The sequence below is a fragment of the Pongo pygmaeus genome, chromosome 3, assembly GCF_028885625.2.
Source record: "Pongo pygmaeus isolate AG05252 chromosome 3, NHGRI_mPonPyg2-v2.0_pri, whole genome shotgun sequence".
NCBI lineage: Eukaryota > Metazoa > Chordata > Mammalia > Primates > Hominidae > Pongo > Pongo pygmaeus.
The window spans coordinates 115,220,968-115,241,989 of record NC_072376.2 but is presented as its reverse complement, the minus strand read 5'-3'; the positions used below and the strand labels follow the sequence as shown (position 1 = coordinate 115,241,989).

At 38.0% G+C, this 21,022-nt stretch overlaps 1 protein-coding gene across 1 annotated transcript in view; it reads left to right on the top strand.

Moving 5' to 3' along the window:
• MANBA (mannosidase beta) overlaps positions 1-19,994 on the top strand; it is a 123,944-nt gene extending 103,950 nt beyond the window's left edge. Inside the window, exons 13-17 of the mRNA XM_054485534.2 lie at positions 740-904; positions 11,631-11,775; positions 15,478-15,620; positions 16,442-16,699; positions 19,206-19,994. Of these exons, the coding sequence (XP_054341509.1) occupies positions 740-904; positions 11,631-11,775; positions 15,478-15,620; positions 16,442-16,699; positions 19,206-19,430 (936 nt within the window). The 3' untranslated portion in view covers positions 19,431-19,994. The remainder of the gene's footprint in view (positions 1-739; positions 905-11,630; positions 11,776-15,477; positions 15,621-16,441; positions 16,700-19,205) is intronic.
• The last annotated feature ends 1,028 nt before the right edge of the window (positions 19,995-21,022 follow it).

Genomic DNA, 21,022 nt, shown 5'->3' with positions numbered 1-21,022 from the left:
AAGGTATACTCCAACATATGTGAGTTTTTTTACTTTGTTTTTTAATTTGAGCTGATGATAAAAGAAAGATCCTGTAAGTTAGGGGATAAAATAAAGATCCTATAATTTGGGCCTGGCTTAAACAATAAAAAATTGATTTTTTAGGGGAGAGAAGTAACATTATTTGGTTTGTGTCTTCAACTATATAAAAATTAAACATATGTATATCAGTTTCATTTAGTAATCACTGAGAAACAAATGAGCAGTGCAAGTGCTAAAGCATCTACTCTCATAATATTCCTATTATAGTGTAATAAGTGTTTTATTCCTATTTAAGAATTGTGACAGTTTTAACAGTGTCGATTGCATTCTGTTAAGTTTTGACAAACGAATACTAGATAAAATATTTACCTAAGTAGATAAAACGATATTTAAAAATACATATAGTGAATGTTTCAAAAGCCAGGAATATGTTTTGATAAAACAAGGGTCTTAAGAGAAACACCAAAATATAACTTTCTTAGATGGAGGAGGGGAGGATATATGTACCAAACTCTGGTTTTGTGATTCCACTTTCCACAAGGCTAGTCCTTCACTGACAACAAGTAGGATGGCAAAACATTTATGAAACTGGAGCCACAGAACAAACCTCGAGGTCTTTTCTAGTGTGTAGAATACTTTCCAGGTTTGTCAGGAACTTATAGAAAAGTAGTTTTACTGCCAACTTTCAGATTTCTAATTCTTATTCTTTATTTGAAAGGTCTCGTCTACGGAGGACTGGTCTTTCAATAGCAAGTTTTCACTTCATCGACAACATCATGAAGGTGGTAACAAACAAATGCTTTATCAGGCTGGGCTTCATTTCAAACTCCCCCAAAGCACAGATCCATTACGCACATTTAAAGATACCATCTACCTTACTCAGGTAAGTCATTTTCATTCTAGAGTTGAACAGGTTCCTGCAATTAATGTAAGAGATTATGTAGATTTTTTAGGCCATATATGGTGAAAAATATTCAGGTTTTCATTCTACTGGTTAAGGAATTTATTTTCTTCAAAGAACATATATGATGACACATAGGACATGAAATAGTTCATTTTTGGCATTTGCCTCTCTTACAAAAACAGCTCACAAAATTCTGAAATAAATTGTGTATGAAAATATTCTCTACTTCAAGATTGCTCTAAAGATTTAGTAATTAAGACAGTGCCATTTCCCAAGGATAAAATAGAACAATGGAACACAATAGAGTCCAGAAACAGATTGCTGTATATTATGGACACCTGATTTATGGCTGTGATGCCACCACAATTCAGTATGAGAACAATCATTTTATCAACAAACAGTGGTGAATCACGTGGATACCTTTATGGGAAAAGAAATGAACTTGACTCCATATACAAGTTAATTTGATTGTTGAGCATGGGGGCACACACCTGTAGTCCCAACTACTTGGGAGGCTGAGGTGGGAGGATTGATTGAGCCTAGGAGTTTGAGACCAGCCTGGGGAAAATATCAAGAACCCCATCTCTAAAAAATAATAATAAATTTTAGAAACTTCATTTGATCAATGACTGAAGACTCAAATGTGAAAGGTACTACAATAAAGCTTCGAGAAAACATGGAATAGCTTCATGATTTTGGGATAGGTAAGAGTTTTTATATAGAACATAAAAAGCAGTAACTAGAAAAGAAAGTATTGATAAATTATACTCCATTGAAATTATGGACACCATTAAGTATAAAAAAACACCATTAAGAGAGAGAAAAGGCAAGCCACAAATTGGGGACCAATAGTTTTAATTCATATATTTGATAAAAAGATTTGTATCCAGAATAAAGCAATTCTTATTGCTTTCTATAAAGCAATAAGAAAAAGCCAGACAATCTATTTAAAAATGGACAAAAATCTTGAAAAGGTACTTCACCAAAGAAGATATCCAAAGGGTCAATAAATATATGAAAATGTGCCCAATCTTGTTTTAAATCAAGAACATGCAAATTAAAGCCATACCACTACACACCCAGAAGAATGGCTAAAATTAAAAAAATTGACAATAACAACTGCTGGTGAGGAAGCGAGACAGCTGGAAATTTTAGACATTGTTAGTAGGAGTTTAAGTTCGTTTAACCACTTTGGAAAATTTTATAGCAGTTTCTACCTAAGCTAAATGTTTGCTTCCCATTTGAATCAGCATTTCTGCTCCTAGCTATGCACCTAAGAAAAATGAGTTAATATGTCCATCAATGGATATCTCAAATAATGTTCATAGCAGCATTATTCACAATAGCCCCAAAGTAGAAACAACCTAAATGTCCTTTAACAGAAGAATTTATAAACAAATTGTAGTATATTCATACAGTGGAATACTCCACAGCAATAAAAAAAGAATAAACTACTGATAATCAGCATCAGCTTGGATGAGTCTCGCAGGTATTACATTGAGTAAAAGAAACCAGACATAAAAGGATACATAACTGTATTGATTTCTTTTATATTGAAATTTGAGTATATTATAGAAAAAAGTACAGATTAGAAAAAAAAACAATCAAGATGATAGAGAGCAAAGTAGTATTAACTGCTCTTGTGGAGGAGGGTGTGAGCAATGATTAGGAAGGGGTACAAGAGAACTTTCTGTTTTCTGTCTTGACCTGAGTGGTAGTCACGTGGATGTATGCATGTATCGAAAGATTTGTGAATGTTATGGCATGCATCTTGCTGGATTTTAAAAGCAGTTCTATCAAGGTATGATGGACATATCATAAGATTCACACATCTAAAGGGTACAGTTAAGTGATATTTATAGAGTGGTGCAACCATCACTGTGATCCAATTTTAGAATATTTCTGTCATTCTAAAAAGATCCCTTGTACCCATTTACAGTCACTCCCCTTTCCCACCTCCAGCTGCAGGACAACATAAATTTATTTTCTGTCTCTATAGATTTTACTTTTCTCAACATTTTATATAAATGGAATTATACAATACGTGATGTTTTGCATCTGGCTTCTTTCACCTAGCATAAAGTTTTTGAAGATCATCCATGTTACATAGCACGTATTTCATGTCCTTTTTCTTGCCAGATACTATTCAGTTGTGTGGTTATACACATTTTGCTTATCCATTCATCAGGTTCATCTGTTGATGGACATTTGTTATATTGTATTCCAATTTTTGGCTATTATGAATAATGCTATTAGGAATACTCATATACAAATCTTCGTATGGACATAGATTTCCTTTTCAAAGGGTAGAAATGGAATTTCTGAGTTATATAACAAATTTATGTTTATTTTTTTAAGAAACTGCCAAACTGAATTTTGGATAATGTTTTCATTTTACTTTTTTCATTCGCCTATTTTAGTTCATGAACCTTAAATGACCACACTTAAGACTCCATTAAAGTCACTGTTTATTTACCTGCTAGTTTTGCCATACTTGTTTAAAGTTCTTAGAGAGGAGGTAAAAGCCTAATCCCAATAATAAAGTTGATCTGAAGTAGATAGGAAATTTTTAAAAACATAATCACAGTTAAGTTTTCCTATCTTAGTATCTAAAAATGTATGAATTTTAATCCAAACTCATGCTCACACCTTCATCAGTTTTCTCCTGTATGAAAACACAAACCCCATGATACAAACTAAAGCCGAAAACTGTAAGCTGAAAGAATAATCTTTTTTAGAAGGTGATGAAATGATTAGGAGAATTTTAATGTTTCAATCATAATCTTATAGGTTGGGAAAGTTTTGCCAGGGTTATATGTAATTCATGAACTTACCAGAACACAAGGTTAAAGGCAATGTTGGTATCTGTCCCTTGAAAAGTGTTGCCCTTTATCTTTTAAGTTTTCCACAGATAATACTCTGTTAAAGTGTTCTGATATATAAAATAGGCTGATTATTATTTGCGTGTATGTGTATAAGAGACTTTTCTGCTATTGTTTTTTATGCTGGATTTCCTCCTTCCAGCTGTTTATTACTCTAACTTTGTTCTTTTCCTCAAAATTATATTCCAAGAACTGATAGAAATAATTTTTCTTTTCTGAACTTATCAGCATTCAAGGTCCATAGTTAGGAACTGGGCATGCAAGTGGAGTTATTTGTTGCCAGTTTTTGTTGGTGATGGTTTTGTCTGAGAATTTAGCACTAGTGTCCTCTCAGGCTTTGGCTCAGAATTGGACTTGTCCTCGTGTGGCTTGTTAGTGTCTACCTTAGCACTTTCCAACATACTAGATGCGATCTGTGATGAAAGAAATCAGGGTTATGATTATTTTGTTTTGTTTCAGTGTCAGATTTTCTTGACTGAAATACAGACAGAAAATGTTAGGGTTTTAGGGTTTTTCCTTGTTACTTTGATTTTAGAACAGTCCTCTTTAACCTGTGTATTAGAAATAAAACCCTTCTCTCTTCCATTTTCTATGTTCCACTCCAACCCCTGTTCTTTTTCTCATAGTCTGTCATACTGTTCTGAAGAACAGAGTGCTTGCTTATGTGCCACTTTTTAGACGTTTTATTAATTAAGGAATATTTGCAACTGTCAGCAAAGTCTTAGCTGAGAAAACTGTCCAGTAAATTTCTTCACGTTTGGATCCTTCCCTATCTTCTCTTTGTCTTATAGCCAAAAAGATATCCCTATGGGCTCCTGCCTCTTTAATTCTCCTAGTATTCCAGGATAATCTTGCCTCACCTTTTACTCTCCCCCTTGCCCTGTTATATTGTGTTCCCAATAGCCCATATACATGAGCACACCCTCTTTAACTATGTTACACAGATTTCACTCTCTAGTTTGAGGTGAGGACCAACTATCTAAATGAACACATCTAAACTAACTTTTGAGTGTCTTACTCTACCAGCATGGCCTCTTATTGGTCACTAAGAGAGCAGGCCAGGCCAAGGACATTAATTACCAAGCCCTTAGCTTACAGCCTTCTCTAGTGCTTTTGTTTATTCTTCATGTGTCTATTGAATATCTAATGATGGCTTGGGGATGTCCATGAGAAACTCACTTTCTTTAGGGGCCCATTTTATCTTCCCATGCTGTAAGTAACTTGATCATAAGAACTAGGACAAAAGGTAGGTGATGCTGTAGGCCCAGGTTTTGATGATACCTGCTGCCCTGGAATGGTTATTTGTTTGGTAAGTAGCACTGAGACACGATGGAAGATCCAGGCCATACCGAGCTTTTAAAATGAGAGTAGGGTGGGCAAAGGAGGGGAATGAAAGAGTGACCACTAAAATTTTGTATTGTATATTAGGAGTTTGTATAGGCATTATGTAATTTAATAATCAAGCAAATATTTAGCATTCTTTGGGTATCTACTAAATGCCTGGTCCTGGGTCATGAACTGCTTTGTAAATCTTATCATTTAATTCTCACATTATCTCCAGACACCCATATCACTCTTTCCATTTTATACATGAGGAAACAGAGTCTCAGAAAAGTTAAATATTTTGCCTAAGGACTCAGGGCAATGAATGGAGTAGGGTTTCTGCTTTTTAAACTGTAATATTCTATCCCTTCACGGTTGCAATAACGATGTTTGGTTAAATTGTTAACAGTAATTTTCAGCAATTAAATAAAGCGGGCATCAGAAATTTGGCACATTAAATAAAGACCTCATTAGAACGCTGGAGAAAACCAATGAAGCCAAAAGTTAGTTCTTTGAATAGATCAACAAAATTGACAAACCTTTAGCTAGACTGGCCCAGAAAAAGGAGAGGACACTTGAATTACTAAATCAGGAATGAAAGAGGAAATATTACTACTCACCTTACCGAAATAAGGTGATAAGGGAATATATACACAATTATATGGCAACAAATCAGATAATTTAGATGAAATGGATGAATTCCTAGAGAAACAACCCATGAAAACTGAATCAAGAAGAAATAGAAAATCTTAATAGCCCTATAACAACTAAGGAGATTGAGTTAGTTAAAAAACAAAAATAACAACAACAAAAAAACCTTCTCCTAAAAAGAAAAATCCAGGACCAGATGGCTTCACTAGTGAATTCTAAGAATGTTTAAAGAAGAATTAAAAGAAACCCCTCATTAACTCTCTAAAAAAATTAGTAATAAGAGGAGGAAACACTTAACTCATTCTGTGAAGCCAACATTATCTTGATACCAAAACCAGACAAATACATCTCAGGAAAAGCAACCTACAGACTTATATCATTTGTGACTGTAGACAGAAAAAAATCCTCAATAAAATGCTATCAATCAAAATCCAGCAGCATATACAAAGGATTATATACCATAACTATGTGGGAAATATCCCAGGAATGCAAGATTGATTCGACATATGAAAGTTAATCAGTGTAATAAACCATATTAGTAAAGAAAGAAAAAATACACATGATCATCTCAATAGATGAAGAAAAAGCATTTGACAAATCTTATACTGTTGAAAAAAAGATTTTAAAACTGACTTCAAAGCTATAGTAATCAGGACAGTGTGGTAATGACAAAAGACAAGGTACATATAATAGATTGATTCAATAAAATTGAGAATCCAGAAACGAATATACATTTATGGTCAACTGATTTTCTTTTTTTAAAAAAATTAATATTTCTTTATTTTAATTGATAAATTAAAAATATATATTTGTGGTGTACAACATGATGTTTTGGTATATGTGTACATTATGGAATGGCTAATTCAAGCTATTAAACATATGCATTGCTTCACATACTTACCTTTTTTGTAGTGAGAACACTTAAAATCTACCCTGTTAGCAATTTTCAAATATACAATACATTATTAATTATAGTTACCATGTTGTACAATAGATCTCTTGAACTTATTTCTCCTAGTTGAAATTTTGTATTCATTGACCAGCATCTGCTTGGTACTTCCTCTTTCCCTCATCCAGCCCTTGGTAACCACCATTCTACTCTCTGCTTCTATGAGTTTAACTTTTTTCAATTCCACGTATATGTGAGATCATGTAGTATTTGTTTTTCTGTGCCTGACTTATTTCACTTAACATAATGTCCTCCAGTTTCTTCCATGTTGTCACAATTGACAGGATTTCCTTTATTTTTAAGGCTGGATCATATTCTATTGTGTATATGTATCACATTTTCTTTATCTACTCATCTGTTGATTTCATATCTTGGCTATTGTAAATAACGTTGTAATGAACATGGGAGTGCAGATATCTCTTCAACATACTGATTTCATTTCCTTTGGATAGATACACAGTAGTGGGATTGCTGGATCATATAGTAGCTCTATTTTTAATAGTTTGGGGAGCCTCCATACTGTTTTGCATAATGGCTGTACTAATTTACATTCCAAATGGTAAAAAGAATAAAATGGGAGGAAGAATCATGTTTTCAACAAGTGGTGCTGGAACAATTGGATATCCACATGCAGAAGAATAAATTCAGACCACTATCTCATACCATATACAAAAATTAACTCAAAATGGATCAAAGATCTATATGTAATAGCTAAAACTATAAAACTCTTAGAAGGAAACATAGGTATAAATTTTATGGCTTTTGGTTAGGCAACAGTTTCTTAAATTTGCCATCAAAGAAATTAACCAAAGAAAAAATAGGCAAATTGTACGTCATCAAAAACAGAAAACAAAAAATCCTTTTGTATGGCAAAAGATGCTATCGAGAAAATGAAAAGATAATCCCCAGAATGAAAGAAAAAATTCACAAACCATATGTCTGATAGGGATCTAGCATCCAGAATATATAAAGAACTCTTAGAACTCAATAGTGAGAAAGACAACCCAATTGAAAAATTGGTAAAGGCTTTGAATAAACACTTCTTTAAAGAAAATGACCAGTAAACACATAGAAAGATGCTCAACATCATTAGTTATTAGAGAAATGCAAATCAAAACCACAGTGAGATACCAGTTATATCCACTACAATATCTACAATTTTTTAAAAAAGGAAAATAATGAGTATTGGCAAGGACGTGGAGAAATTGGAACCCTCATATGTTGCTGGTGGGAATGTAAAATAGTTCAGCTGCTGTGGTAAACAGTTTGTTAATTCCTTAAAAAGTTAGACATAGAGTTTACCATATGACCCAGCAATTTTACTCTTAGGTATATATACTCAAGAAAATTGAAAGCATATGTTCACGCAAAAACCTGTTCGCAGATTCATAGCAGCATTGTTCATAGTAGCCAAAAAGTAGAAATAACCTAATTTTTCAGCTGATGAATAGACAAGCAAAATGTAGCATATCCATACAATAAAATATTATTCAGAAATAAAAAGGAAGCCAGTCACAAAAGCCACATATTTTATCATTCCATTTATGTGAAATGTCCAAAATAGGCAAATCCCAGAACAGAGGAAGTAGATTAAGTGGTTTCCAGAAGCTGGGGAGAGGGGAGAATGGGGAGTGACTGTTTCCCAGTATGGTGTTTCTTTTTGGGGTGATGAAAATATTCTGGAATTAGATAGTGGAAAGAGTTGTGCAACCTTATGACTGTGCTAAAAACCAATGAATTATAACCTCTAAAATGATGAATTTTATGGTATGTGAATTATATCTTGGTTTTAAAAACAGCTTTATTGGAAGATTCTTAGTGTCGGCATAATTTTAGTAAATAAAGTATATAGATATTGAGGGAACTTAGTCACATGGATACTCAAAAGTCCCAGGGGTTGGGGTGTATTTCTGGAAAATGTAGTCCAGCTACTACTCCGTCACTCTGGAGCAAAGGGATATTGGTTTTGGAAGACAGCTAGCAACCACCAGTGGCAGTACTGGAATTGGAACTTAGGTCTTTGTATCTTGATCCAATTTCTTTTCACCATACCATCTGTCTCTCATAGGAGACTCATTTCATAAGTGTAATCAAGCAAGTTGCTGAGGATAGGCATTTTTTTCTTTTCTTTTTTTTTTTTTTTTTTTTTGAGATGGAGTCTCGCTCTGTTGCCCAGGCTGGAGTGCAGTGGCTTGATCTTGGCTCACTGCAACCTCTGCCTCCCGAGTTCAAGCCATTCTCCTGCCTCAGCCTCCGAGTAGCTGGGACTACCGGCACGTGCCACCACGTCCGGTTATTTTTTTGTATTTTTAGTAGAGACGGAGTTTCACCGTGTTAGCCAGAATGGTCTCCATCTCCTGACCTCGCGATTCACCCACCCTGGCCTCCCAAAGTGCTGGGATTACAGGCGTGAGCTATTGCGCCCAGCCAAATAGGCATATTTTTAAAACTAAAATACATTTGTCTGCTAACAATGGACTGAGTAACCTAGAAAATGACTAAGCATTTATCCCTCTTATGCGTAAAGATTGCCCTTTTTAGGAAAGGATGCATGGATATGTAAATATAGGTACGGTTTTTAAAGGGGAAAGGGAAGTTCTAGAGATTTTCCAGGGAACTAGGATTGTACAACACTCCTTTAAGAAGTTTAGTGGGCAATAGCCTTCTGCACTTTTATGAACAAAGGTGTCATTCGTTAGCCTTGACTGGTACCCACTGGTTTGGATAGATTCAGGTCCATGTTATTAGCATGGTACCATCTGTGTGTGGAGTGTACCGCACTGTGCCAGAGCCTGGAGCACACAAGAGTCTTGGTTATGCTCTTTCATGCTAATTTCCTGTAAGAGAGGCTACTAGATAGAGCCACTTTGTGCTCTTTTCTTTTCATTGCTAGCGAGGGTTAGGAATCCTACTTGCATTTAAAATTTTTTCAAATTTTGAAAATTCTAAGGGACTAATAAGTTTTACCTATTAAACCAGGAAAAAATAACTTACATTGAGGAGATTGGTGTTAGAATGGATATATAGAAATAAATATATCTTGCAGATAATGCTGAAAGTTGATATAGTTTAGAGACTGAAAACTCAAATGTTTATAGGGGCCGTGGTCATTTTGAGGTGGCACCAATGCTACTTGCTTTGTGAGATTCTTGCTTTAGAATATTTTTTCCAGCTACTGTTGCTGTGGTCCTAGTGGCCTGGTTCCTGAATGAGAAGACATTGCTTTGTCTGCTCATAGCTAAAACCATCTCTTGCCTAAATGGTCTACCTAAATCCACTCTAGCCCCCTTGCAATCCCTTCCTCCTTCAGTAGTCTCAGTCATCTTTTGGAAATGTAAATCTGCTCACATCACCCTTTAGTTCAAAAGCCTTTTGTGACCTCCATTTGCCTTTAGGATGCATACCAACACCTTCAACATGTGGCCTTCCAAGGTCTGACCCCTGCAGTTCTCACCAGCTTCTCTTCCATTGCTCCCGGCTTCCTGTGCTCAGGCCTTCTTGGCCTTCCTTCAGTTCTTAGTTGACCTGGCATCCTCCTCCAATGGCGTATTGTCCTCTCTGGAAGGTTCTGCCCTCTCTCTTTTTCCCATTCCTCTTCTTTTAGGCCAATCCTCACTCTACAGCTCTGCCCAATTGCCCCACCATATGAGCTCGTAACATTGCATACCTCTTCTACTTAGCATTGGTACTGTTTAATGATTACATGTCTTTCTGTGATTCTTTGATGAAGGACTGTCTTCTACACAAGCTGATAAGCTCCATATGGTGGGCTGTATCATTTTTTTCTGGGAGGGGTGCCCACCATTCTCAGTATGTAATATATCCTGCAGGTTCTTATTAAATATTTATTGACTGACCACAATTTCTTCTTGCTTCCATTCTGGAATTTGATGGCTGTGACTCATGTAAGTCATAACCTCATCTATGACTTCCTTACTGGTCAGCCTTCCTCTATCTAAAGGTTCTACCTTTATCTTTGCTTTTTTGCTTTTATGGGAAAGCATCTCGGCTTAGTCTTTTGGTGGCCATATGCACCATTCTTTTTCTTCCTCTGTGAAAACCCCAGCCCTACTCTAAGGCCTTCTTGTTCTCTGAAATCCTTGTTGCTCTGACCATCTCTGAGTTCTCCTCAGTGGCCCATTCATGAGCCCCTCCTCAGCACAACTCCAGGCTAAGAGCATGTGATTCATATGTGTCGGTAACAGCAGCAATAAAAGAGACTGATTTTTCCATGACGGTGTCAGTAATCAAGGGTCCTGTGTGAAGTTCTTTAGTGTCTCTTAAACAAGAACTAAATTCATTTGTCTCATTGCTGCAATTTGCCATCTGTTCTGCTACAACGAAGGAATTGCATTCATGAGAAATCTTATATTACCAAAAATCATGACATCAAAACAATTGTTTGACTAGAAAAAATAATTAGGGATTGGATAATATCAGACTCATAATAACAATGTTATTTTTCTTATATAATTTTTTCTAGTAAAAGTTTTTCTTAAAAAATAGCTATGAAGGTATTAGCAAAATTTATCAATGAAAATAATCTAGTTTTGGACTATATATAGCTTTTGCTCTGGAATAGTAGTCTTTGTTTTTCTTTATGGCCTACACTATCATTAGCAGAGAACCTTTTACGCCATCCTATTTCCATTGTCACCATAATGAAACACCAAGTCTACCAGACAAACCCACTGTTATAGACAACAGCTTCTCTCATGCTAAGGGGCTAGCTACAGATCTAGTATAATGTATTCCTAATACTAATTAAATTCCCTAATTTATCCAAATTTCTCCAAAAAAAAAAAAAAACCCAAAACAAAACTAAACCCTGTATTTTTCTCAGATCTAGGCAGTCTACATCAAACAATAACACCTGTGTATGAATGTTTTCCTGAATCAGGTGATGCAGGCCCAGTGTGTCAAAACAGAAACTGAATTCTACCGCCGCAGTCGCAGCGAGATAGTGGATCAGCAAGGGCACACGATGGGGGCACTTTATTGGCAGTTGAATGACATCTGGCAAGCTCCTTCCTGGGCTTCTCTTGGTAAGTGTTTCAGCGTTCTTTGTGTGAGTGAGAGAAAGCAACACTGTGGGGAGAGGGACTGAGAAAGCACAGAGCTGGAGGGGTCAGATTAGCCGAGGCAGAACTATGACCAAGAGGTCATTCTTTAAAAAGCCCGCCTAGGAACTACAGCCACCCAACTCACCTTAGTAGCCTTTCCATGAGCCTTAGGGTCAACCTAATTATGAGTTCCGTGCTGTGCAAAGTTGCAACAGCAGGCTAAGCATGGGATAGATTCCTATATAAAAGTCTCAGCCATGTGTCTTGTTATTACTGCATAGAATTTTGAATTTATTTAAGAGGACATTCCGGGGCTAAAGAAGCATGAACTTAAGCATCCCTTCTTCTGTGTTGGAGAATTCAATCAGGTAGAAGTTTGGCCCGGTTATATGTTAAAGTTTCCCTTTCTCTGATTCACCTTTAAGGACAAATAAAGATGTCCTTTAAGGACATAATGAAGATGTCTCTTAAGGCCATCTTTATTATGCCCTATTTAGCTCTTGGGGAAAAGCTAGTAGAGGCAGAATCCCGAATGGGAAAGGTGACCAGTTGAAACAGTTCAACTAGCAACAGGTGAGATGACTGGCATGGAACCTGCAGTTTGAATTATCCCATCTATTCTGGTACATTAAAAAAAATTAAGGAATAATAGTCTTTGCCCTTCACTAGAGGTAACTTGAAACAAAGTTCAGTTAATAATGTAAAGAATAGTTTGGGGTCAAAACTGAGGCAAGGTCACAAAGTAGAAAGGTTGGGTGAGGTTCTTTTTGTTTTTTTTTGAGACAGAGTCTTGTTCTTTCACCCAGGCTAGAGTGCAGGGGTGAGGCTCTTAAACTGGCTGTGAATGCAGATCAAAAGAAATTCATTCCAAACATGTTTTCATTAGTGCCAGATGGATGACTCTTACAGAGAATTGGATTTCTAATCAAATTTCTCTGACCAAACTCTTTATCAGCACCAACCAGATAAGAGATCATTGAATGAAAATCAGGGGTAGAATTGGGGGGAAAATCCTTCTGGCATGCTGGAAAGGTAGACAAAGAGATACTGTTCAGAGACTCTTGGATACTGATCCTGCTTTCTGTCTGTGGATGAGGTTGTGGACTTCTGAAACTGAGTTTGATTCGGGAAATGGGAGAGCCCAATTTTTGTAAATATTCCTTTAGGTGATTCCATGTAGATTATTCCTGAGTTCCTCAGGAAGAGTAGATCTGTGGGAAAAAAAAAACACTCAAACTCGAAGTGCTTTTTTGTTTTGTTTTGTTTTTTTGTTGAGATGGTCTCACTCTGTTGCCCAGGCTGGAGTGCAATGGTGCAATCATGGCTCACTGTAGCCTCCACCCCACAGGCTCAAGCCTTCCTCCCACCTCAACCTCCTGAGTACCTGGGTCTATAGCTGCACACCACCGTGCCTGGCTCATTTTTGTATTTTTTTTCTGGAGACAGGGTTTTGCCATGTTGCCCAGGCTTGGTCCTGAACACCTGGTCTGAAGCAGTCTACCCTCCTCAGCTTCCCAAAGTGTTGGGATTACAGGCGTGAGCCACCGCACCTGGCGTCAAAGTGCTTTGTTAATTCCCTCACTCCACGACAACAATCCACACAGAAGACTTCTGTGACCAAATATATGGGAAACTTCCCCCACACACCAAGCAAGCAATCACTTCTGCAGTGGACACCATGCAAGTGCCCTCCACTTTAAGTCTGACACTATCTACCTGCAGATTGCATCAGATTCCATAGGTTGAGAACTCGGTTCCACAAAGCTGCCTTCCCCCTTTAGACAGCAGTCGCAAGTCTGGGCCTCTAGAACTTCTGACTGACCAGCTTCAAGCTGGGGTTCCCATGACCCCCTCTTTGGGTTTAATTTGCTGGAATGGCTCACAGAACTCAAGGAAACATTCTGACTGCTGTATTACAAAGGATGTTTTAAAAGACACAAATAAACAGCCGTATGAAGAGATATATGGGGTGAAGTCTGGAAGAGTCCTGACTGCAGGAAATTTATCCCTGTGAGGCTGGGGTGTGCCACCCTCCAGGCTTATGGATGAGTACTTGTTCCTCTTTCTGTCAGCCTTCACGTGGTCAGCTATGTGGAAGTTCTTTGAACTCTGTCCTCTTGGGCATTATAGGGAGACTTCATTGGACAGCCATGATTGATAACCATTAGAAATGTGATTGGACAAAGTGAGTATGATCTAATACCATTAGACTGAGCGGAGAAACACAGCAAGGCCTGTCCATTCAGCTTCTTGGCCTCTCTGTGAAGCATTTCCTCCTCCAGGGTATGAGGCAGGACACCTTCTGAATGAGTGTCTTATGACCCACAATCAGATTAGAGTTCTGCCTTGGGCTGGTGAAAGGAGGGAAGGAGATCAGAGAGATAGATTCTGTTTTCTGAGGCCTGCTTTTGAGTCCTAAAGCATCTCAACATTATAACAAGAGTCTGTAACAAGGGCTATGGTAGTTGTGAGCTAGGAACATGTATTAGACTGTTCTCATGCTGCTGATAAAGACATACCTGAGACTGGTAATTTGTAAAGAAAAAGAGGTTTAATGGACTCACAGTTCCACATGGCTGGGAAGACCTCACAATCATGGCAGAAGACGAAGGAAGAGCAAAGGGACTTCTTACATGGCAGTGGGTAAGAGAGGACTTGTGCAGGAAACTCCTTCTTTATAAAACCATCAGATCTCGTGAGACTTACTCACTATCACAAGAACAGCATAGGAAAGACCTGCCCCCATGGTTCAGTTACCTCCTACCAGGTCCCTCCTACAACACATGGGAATTGTGGGAGCTACAATTCAAGATGAGATTTGGGTAGGGACACAGCCAAACCACATCTAACTGTAGAAGAAAAATTATATATATATAATAATATTACAGTAGGAAAACCCAAGTACCAGAGCTTGGCTGTTTTCTAAACCCTGACAGGATCCTGCCTGCCTGAGGAGGATCACCAGCTCCTTGTACTTATTAGACAAAAAGGTTATCCGAGAGAAGCTGTGACAAGTTTTCTATATCTGCTTCTGCTCTGGGGGCCTCACAGCCCCATGTTGATTGGCTCAATAAATCTACTGCTTATAGTGCGTGCGGTAGGGGAGGTATTTGTTATCTCTTATCACCCAAAATGGTTATACATTAAAGCAATCAATAGCTACCTAGAATCTATAAGTTATTATATACAGTCATGCACCATATAACATTTCAGTCAACAACACAGTTCATATATGATGGTGGTCCCATAAGATTATAATACTGTATTTTCACTGTCCCATTTCTATGATTAGAATTACCTACAGTATTCAGCACAGCAATATGCTGTACAGGTTAGTAGCCTGGAGCAACAGGCTATACCATATAGTCTAGGTGTGTAGTAGCTATACCATCTTGGTTTGTTTAAGTATACTCTATGAACACACAATGATGAAATTGCCTAACAGCATGGTTCGTTAATGCCTGCCCTGGTTTGTTAGTGCCTGCCCAGATGTTGTGAGGGTGACATGACATAATGTCCAGAGTGCTCAGAGTGCTTCACAAACATGGGTGCCCTCCACTGTTGACTCTCCCTCACATGCTCACTCCCTTAGAACCCTGATGAGCCACACACAGCTGGGCCATTGGACAACGCCTCTCTGACTACTTGACCTTGCCGTCTCCTGACGCTCTTGATTATTTTCAGAGTACGGAGGAAAGTGGAAAATGCTTCATTACTTTGCTCAGAATTTCTTTGCTCCACTGTTGCCAGTAGGCTTTGAGAATGAAAACACGTTCTATATCTATGGTGTGTCAGATCTTCACTCGGATTATTTGATGACACTCACTGTAAGTTACTTGGATTGTTTTCTAAGATCGAAGGAGACTTTTAGATGATTTCTTTAGTTGTTTGGTTACATTCTTTTGGGAAAATAAAAGAGAAATTAATTTAGAGTCAGAATACATATATTCAGTCTACAACCCTGCCATTTATGATGTGACCATAAGCAAAACCCTTCACATCTTGTTGATTCAATTTCTTCCTCAGTAAAATGATACCAGTCTCTCTTCTTACAGGATTTCTATGAGTAGCAAATAGAATAACTAGATGAAAGCAAATCACATATGCTGTAGAGTGCCCCTTAAATGCAAGGTTATTTATAATTATGAGAGGCTGGAAATAGTCCAAACTTTATAAAAAGAAATGGTTAAAAATGGCATGTTGTAGTGAAAATCAGTAAAACTATTCAGAATGGGCAGGTGGAAAGCAAATTTGTTTTAAAAAACAAATTTAAGTAAAAAGAAAGGCTAGAAACTCAAAGTCTTAGGTGGCTACAGTTTGGAGGACACTAATAACACTGAAAATAGGTCACATTTACAGAAAAATTACAACGCACCAGGTACTGTGCCTTCCATGGATTATTTTTTAAATTCTCACAACAGCCTGCGACATTACTGCTGTTATTTTCATTCTACATATGAAGAAATGAAGACTGAGAAGTTAACTTAGTCACATAGCTAGTATTTTGCAGGACTGGGATTAAAACTCAGGTTTCATAGTCTCTTAACCATTTCTGCTAACCTGACTTTCAGCAATAATTACTACTGTTGTTCCTTAAAAACATAGCAACCAAGAATGCCTGTTTTTATTCTGTTTTATTTCTCCCCAGGTGAGAGTCCATACATGGAGCTCCCTGGAGCCCGTGTGCTCTCGTGTGACTGAACATTTTGTGATGAAAGGAGGAGAGGCTGTCTGCCTTTATGAGGAGCCAGTGTCTGAATTGCTGAGGAGATGTGGGAATTGCACACGGGAAAGCTGTGTGGTTTCCTTTTACCTTTCAGCTGACCATGAACTCCTGAGCCCGACCAACTACCACTTCCTGTCCTCACTGAAGGAGGCCGTGGGGCTCTGCAAGGCGCAGATCACTGTAAGCACAGGTCATGGCGGAGGGCAGGGGACTGTGTCCTTTTGGGGTTCTCCTGCTCTTGGGCCAGCTCCTTGCATCCTGAGATTTGCATGTGTCCCCCTTGGTGCTGAGTTTACCTGAGGCCTGGGGGAAGATTGGCCTCTTCCCACTAAAAGCAAACACCAAATGATTTCTATTTCGAATCCAGGATTTGTCAGAGTTGCTGGCGACCACCACTCATTTTTCCCATCACCCTTCCTTAGTGGGCAGGTGCAGTGATGGGAGAGGAGGCTCGAGTCATCACCACTGCCTGCATGTCCACTAGGTTCCAGGCTGTGTTCTAGGTGCTTCACTGCATAGTCTCTGACTTTCACCACAGCTCCAGGCATTATCATCTGCATTTTATAAGTTTGGAAGCCAGTTTAGGAGGTTAAGTGATGAGCTCGAGGTCCTGTAGCTGGGAAGCATTGGAGCCCAGCTGACGCAGTCTAATTTTAAGTAGAGTCTATTAATATTCACTCTAGTCTCTTTGATTTATTGCTTCAAAGTAGCTCAATCACCAAATCTTTTTATAATTGCCAAGATATAAAAATGGGATGATCAGGATATGTTGTTATAAAAATTGTGCAGCTGGAGAATTCGGAATTTGTCTAGTAGGTTGAAAACCTTTCCTTCCTTCTCCCCTACACATAGCAGTTGGAAATATTTGTACGTATATATGTTTTTAATTTTGTTATCTTATCTTCTGGACACTCAGGAAATATCTTTCTAGAAAGTTACATTCTCTGTTTTTTAGAAAATTTTAAATTTGTTTTACACTTTTACTTCATGGAAAGGGATTTTCTACATTTAGTTTAGAAATAATCATATAAAAACACCTAATTCTTGTGTTTTATTTGAAAGAGGCCTAACAATTGAAAACCTACCTTCTTTCTATAGTCACATAATAAAATCCAAGTTATCTGTAACAACTAATAGAGAACAGAAGAAAATGACAGTCTTACATATATTTTTTTCCAACAAAGGGAAAAAAAAACACTATGTACTGGATGAATTTGCAGTCTCTAAACTTATGATTTTGAAAACAAAATTTTTTTCTTTCCTGAGTTAGGCCTTTATTACCTTGAGGTGGGTAATTGGGGTGGGAGAAAAGCAGGGCTCTTTCTTTGTTCTACCTCATTTTGATTTCAGTGAGACTTGTCCTTCTTAAAGAGATAAAATGATAGTAATAATAATGTTAGTTAACGTTTAATTCAGGGTTCATATAGACTAGGTATTTGGCTTCTTTTCTCAAGGGAGATGCCAGAAACTTGTTCTCCCTGTCTCCCTGAAGCCAGGGTGCAAGCTTGAATCCCAGGCTCTGCAGTCAGACATACAGAGAGGAGATTTCCAATCCAAAGAAGATAATCAGCATAAGCATGGCACCAGCATTTCTTTCGGCCTTGGTCTCGGAGCAGCAGAAGCTGATGCTACCCTGGCAGCTTCTTGGGCAGGCTGGCATGAACCGCATGAACCTTGTTCATGTGGCTGCTTTAGGACCTTCACTGGAACAGCTGGGCGGTGTGATCTGGGAATTTGCCATCCAAATTCAAGCCTGAGTCTCCGATCCTGAAGAGCTACCTGATACACTTTATTAAGCTTCTTTTCTGCTTCTATCAATATAGGTTTTCTTGTGTATAATTCAGAACCCTGAATGATAACATATTACATAAATATGTAAGGCTAAATTATATATAGTGAAAATGGCCCTTTGAAATTCTTTATGTCACACATAACATATAATGTAAGACTGAGATGTTGCATGACAAATGCACAGATTAAGAAACCAGGTTGCACTCAGCTCCGTGATCACACTAAGAGAGGTTTGTAAACCCTCCCACTCTGGGGAGCAGCGCATCCTCACTCTAGGCATATGCTATTCGGCTACTTAAGAGGAATGGAGCCGACACGATTTAAATTTCACTCTCTCTTTTTGCTGCTATTTTGTGGAATTCACACATGTAAAAAAAATGCTAATAATGTGACTTTACTTAACTATGCAATAAAAGAGAGAAGCTCTAATGGTAGAGCTTTTGTAAATTTCTGGCAGTGGACTTTCTAGATTGCTGGATCTTTTCAGAAGACTCGAATGTAAGCTCCACAGTTGGGCTCTGTAGCTAGGTCCAGATATATCCTTAGAAAGTCATTAAAACCACCCAGGCTGTATATAAAAATGTTGCCCTCTTGATGATACTCTGAGAAAAACTGTAAACGATGTAAAGCTTTGAGTTTCTTGTGAAATATTCTCCTTAATGATCGGAGATGATGTATTTCCTTGATTTGTGATTATAATTTGGTAACTTTCCATAGCCTATAGTCATTTTCCATGTATTGTTATGTGTTTGAAACTGCACTTTAGCAGTTGTAGAACCAAAGTTGTGGGAAATGGACTCCTTATTAAGCCCACATAAATGTTTACAGGAACTGTATACAGACTATATAACTCTTCCCTCATCCTTCACTTCATTCATTTTTTTTTCTTTTTCAGGCCATCATCTCTCAGCAAGATGACATATTTGTTTTTGACCTGGAGACCACAGCTGTCGCTCCCTTTGTTTGGTTGGATGTAGGAAGCATCCCAGGGAGATTTAGTGACAATGGTTTCCTCATGACTGAGAAGACACGAACTATATTATTTTACCCTTGGGAGCCCACAAGCAAGAATGAATTGGAGCAATCTTTTCATGTGACCTCCTTAACAGATATTTACTGAAGGAATCTAGGTTGTATTTTCAGTGGACAATGGGAATAAAGCATTTCTAAAGCACCGACTGGAGAGGAAGGCAACAGAGACAAGGAGAGAAGCCGAGAGACATGTCTGCGTGGTGCCACGCATCTGAGCGATTGCTCTGTGAAGAGTTGTACACTGAACACTTTCAGGGGAGGCTGTTTACCCAGGCAATGTCCTCAAACAAGCCTGTGCTGGGGTGTCCTGGAATCTGGGCCAGGACTGTGTTTTTAGCCCTTCACCTCTCAGCTTTAGCAGGACATGAACCAGTTATAACAAGATGGCCCTGCAGCTGGTTACAAGAATGTGACATGGCAGGATCTATGGAACCAAATGGAAGGTTTTGTGGTGATGTAGGTCTTTCACAGTTAGCTTTGGGGAATACTGAATACTTAAATAAAGTGCTTTGTTATCATTTCAGAGGGAATGGCGTTTGAAATGTTACAACAGAGATTTCTTGGTGGTAGCTATTTGGGTAAAGGTATATGGGTATTTTTCTGTACGTGTGAAATTATATAAAAATAAAAGTTACATAAATTACATTGACAACTTGATATTTCATCTGTGGCTTATTTAACCATTCTATAAATATTCAATTTTGCCCAATACTGTGCTGGACCCTAATTTCCATTTAGTTCTCGTTATTATTCTGCTTGGTAAACTGGGAGAGTTTGAAGAATCTATACTAAGACACGTGAAAGGTTTTCTCTGGAAACAGTCACGTAATTGGTTATAGAATGGACCAGCAAAGAGTGTTTGGCTTTAAAACTAAGATATTATTAGTGGTTTTGGTTTTAAAAATGAGAAGCATTATGTTCAGTGACTCTAAAAGTAACTACAGACAATCCAGTCTTCTTCAGTATCTAAGAGTATCCTCATTTTATATGTTCACACACACACACACACACACACACACACACACACACACACACACACACAAAGCCTTATCGAGGGGATAAGGGGACTTAGGGCTGGAACTCCGTAGAGTCTTACTTGATAAATATTATATCATGTTCTTATGACTATTGTAAATCCTGTTTTAGCAAAGCATTGCTGCGAGGCAGGGAGGACTGCTCTTCTTGACACCTGTGCATGTTGTGCCAGGGGCCCTGAGAAGGGGCTTTCAAGCTGATGGGCCAGAGTTTACTTTGCAGTTCGCCCTTACTAGTTCTATAACCTTAATCAAGTTATTTAACTTCCTGTGCTCAGTTTTCTTGTGGCTAAATGGGAGTGGTAACACCCACCTTGTAAGTTTGTTTTGAAGAATAAATAAAATAATTTAGCTCAAGGGCTGGGCCCCAGATTGGCACATAGTGACGCTCTGTAACGGAAGCATCATCCTGGGCCTGAGCTTGGTGTCCTGGAGAGGGTGAGGCTTCCAGCCACAGTCTCTAGATTCAAATCCAGGTACTGAAGCTTCTGACTGTGTGTCCTTGGGCAACAATTCAACCTTTTGAACTGCAGTTTCCACCTCTGTAAAATGGAGCTAATGATCCCTCACCTTCAAAGGTAGTTGTGAGGACTTAACAAATAGGGTCTGGAACAAATTAAAATGCTAAGTAAATGGTGATTGTACT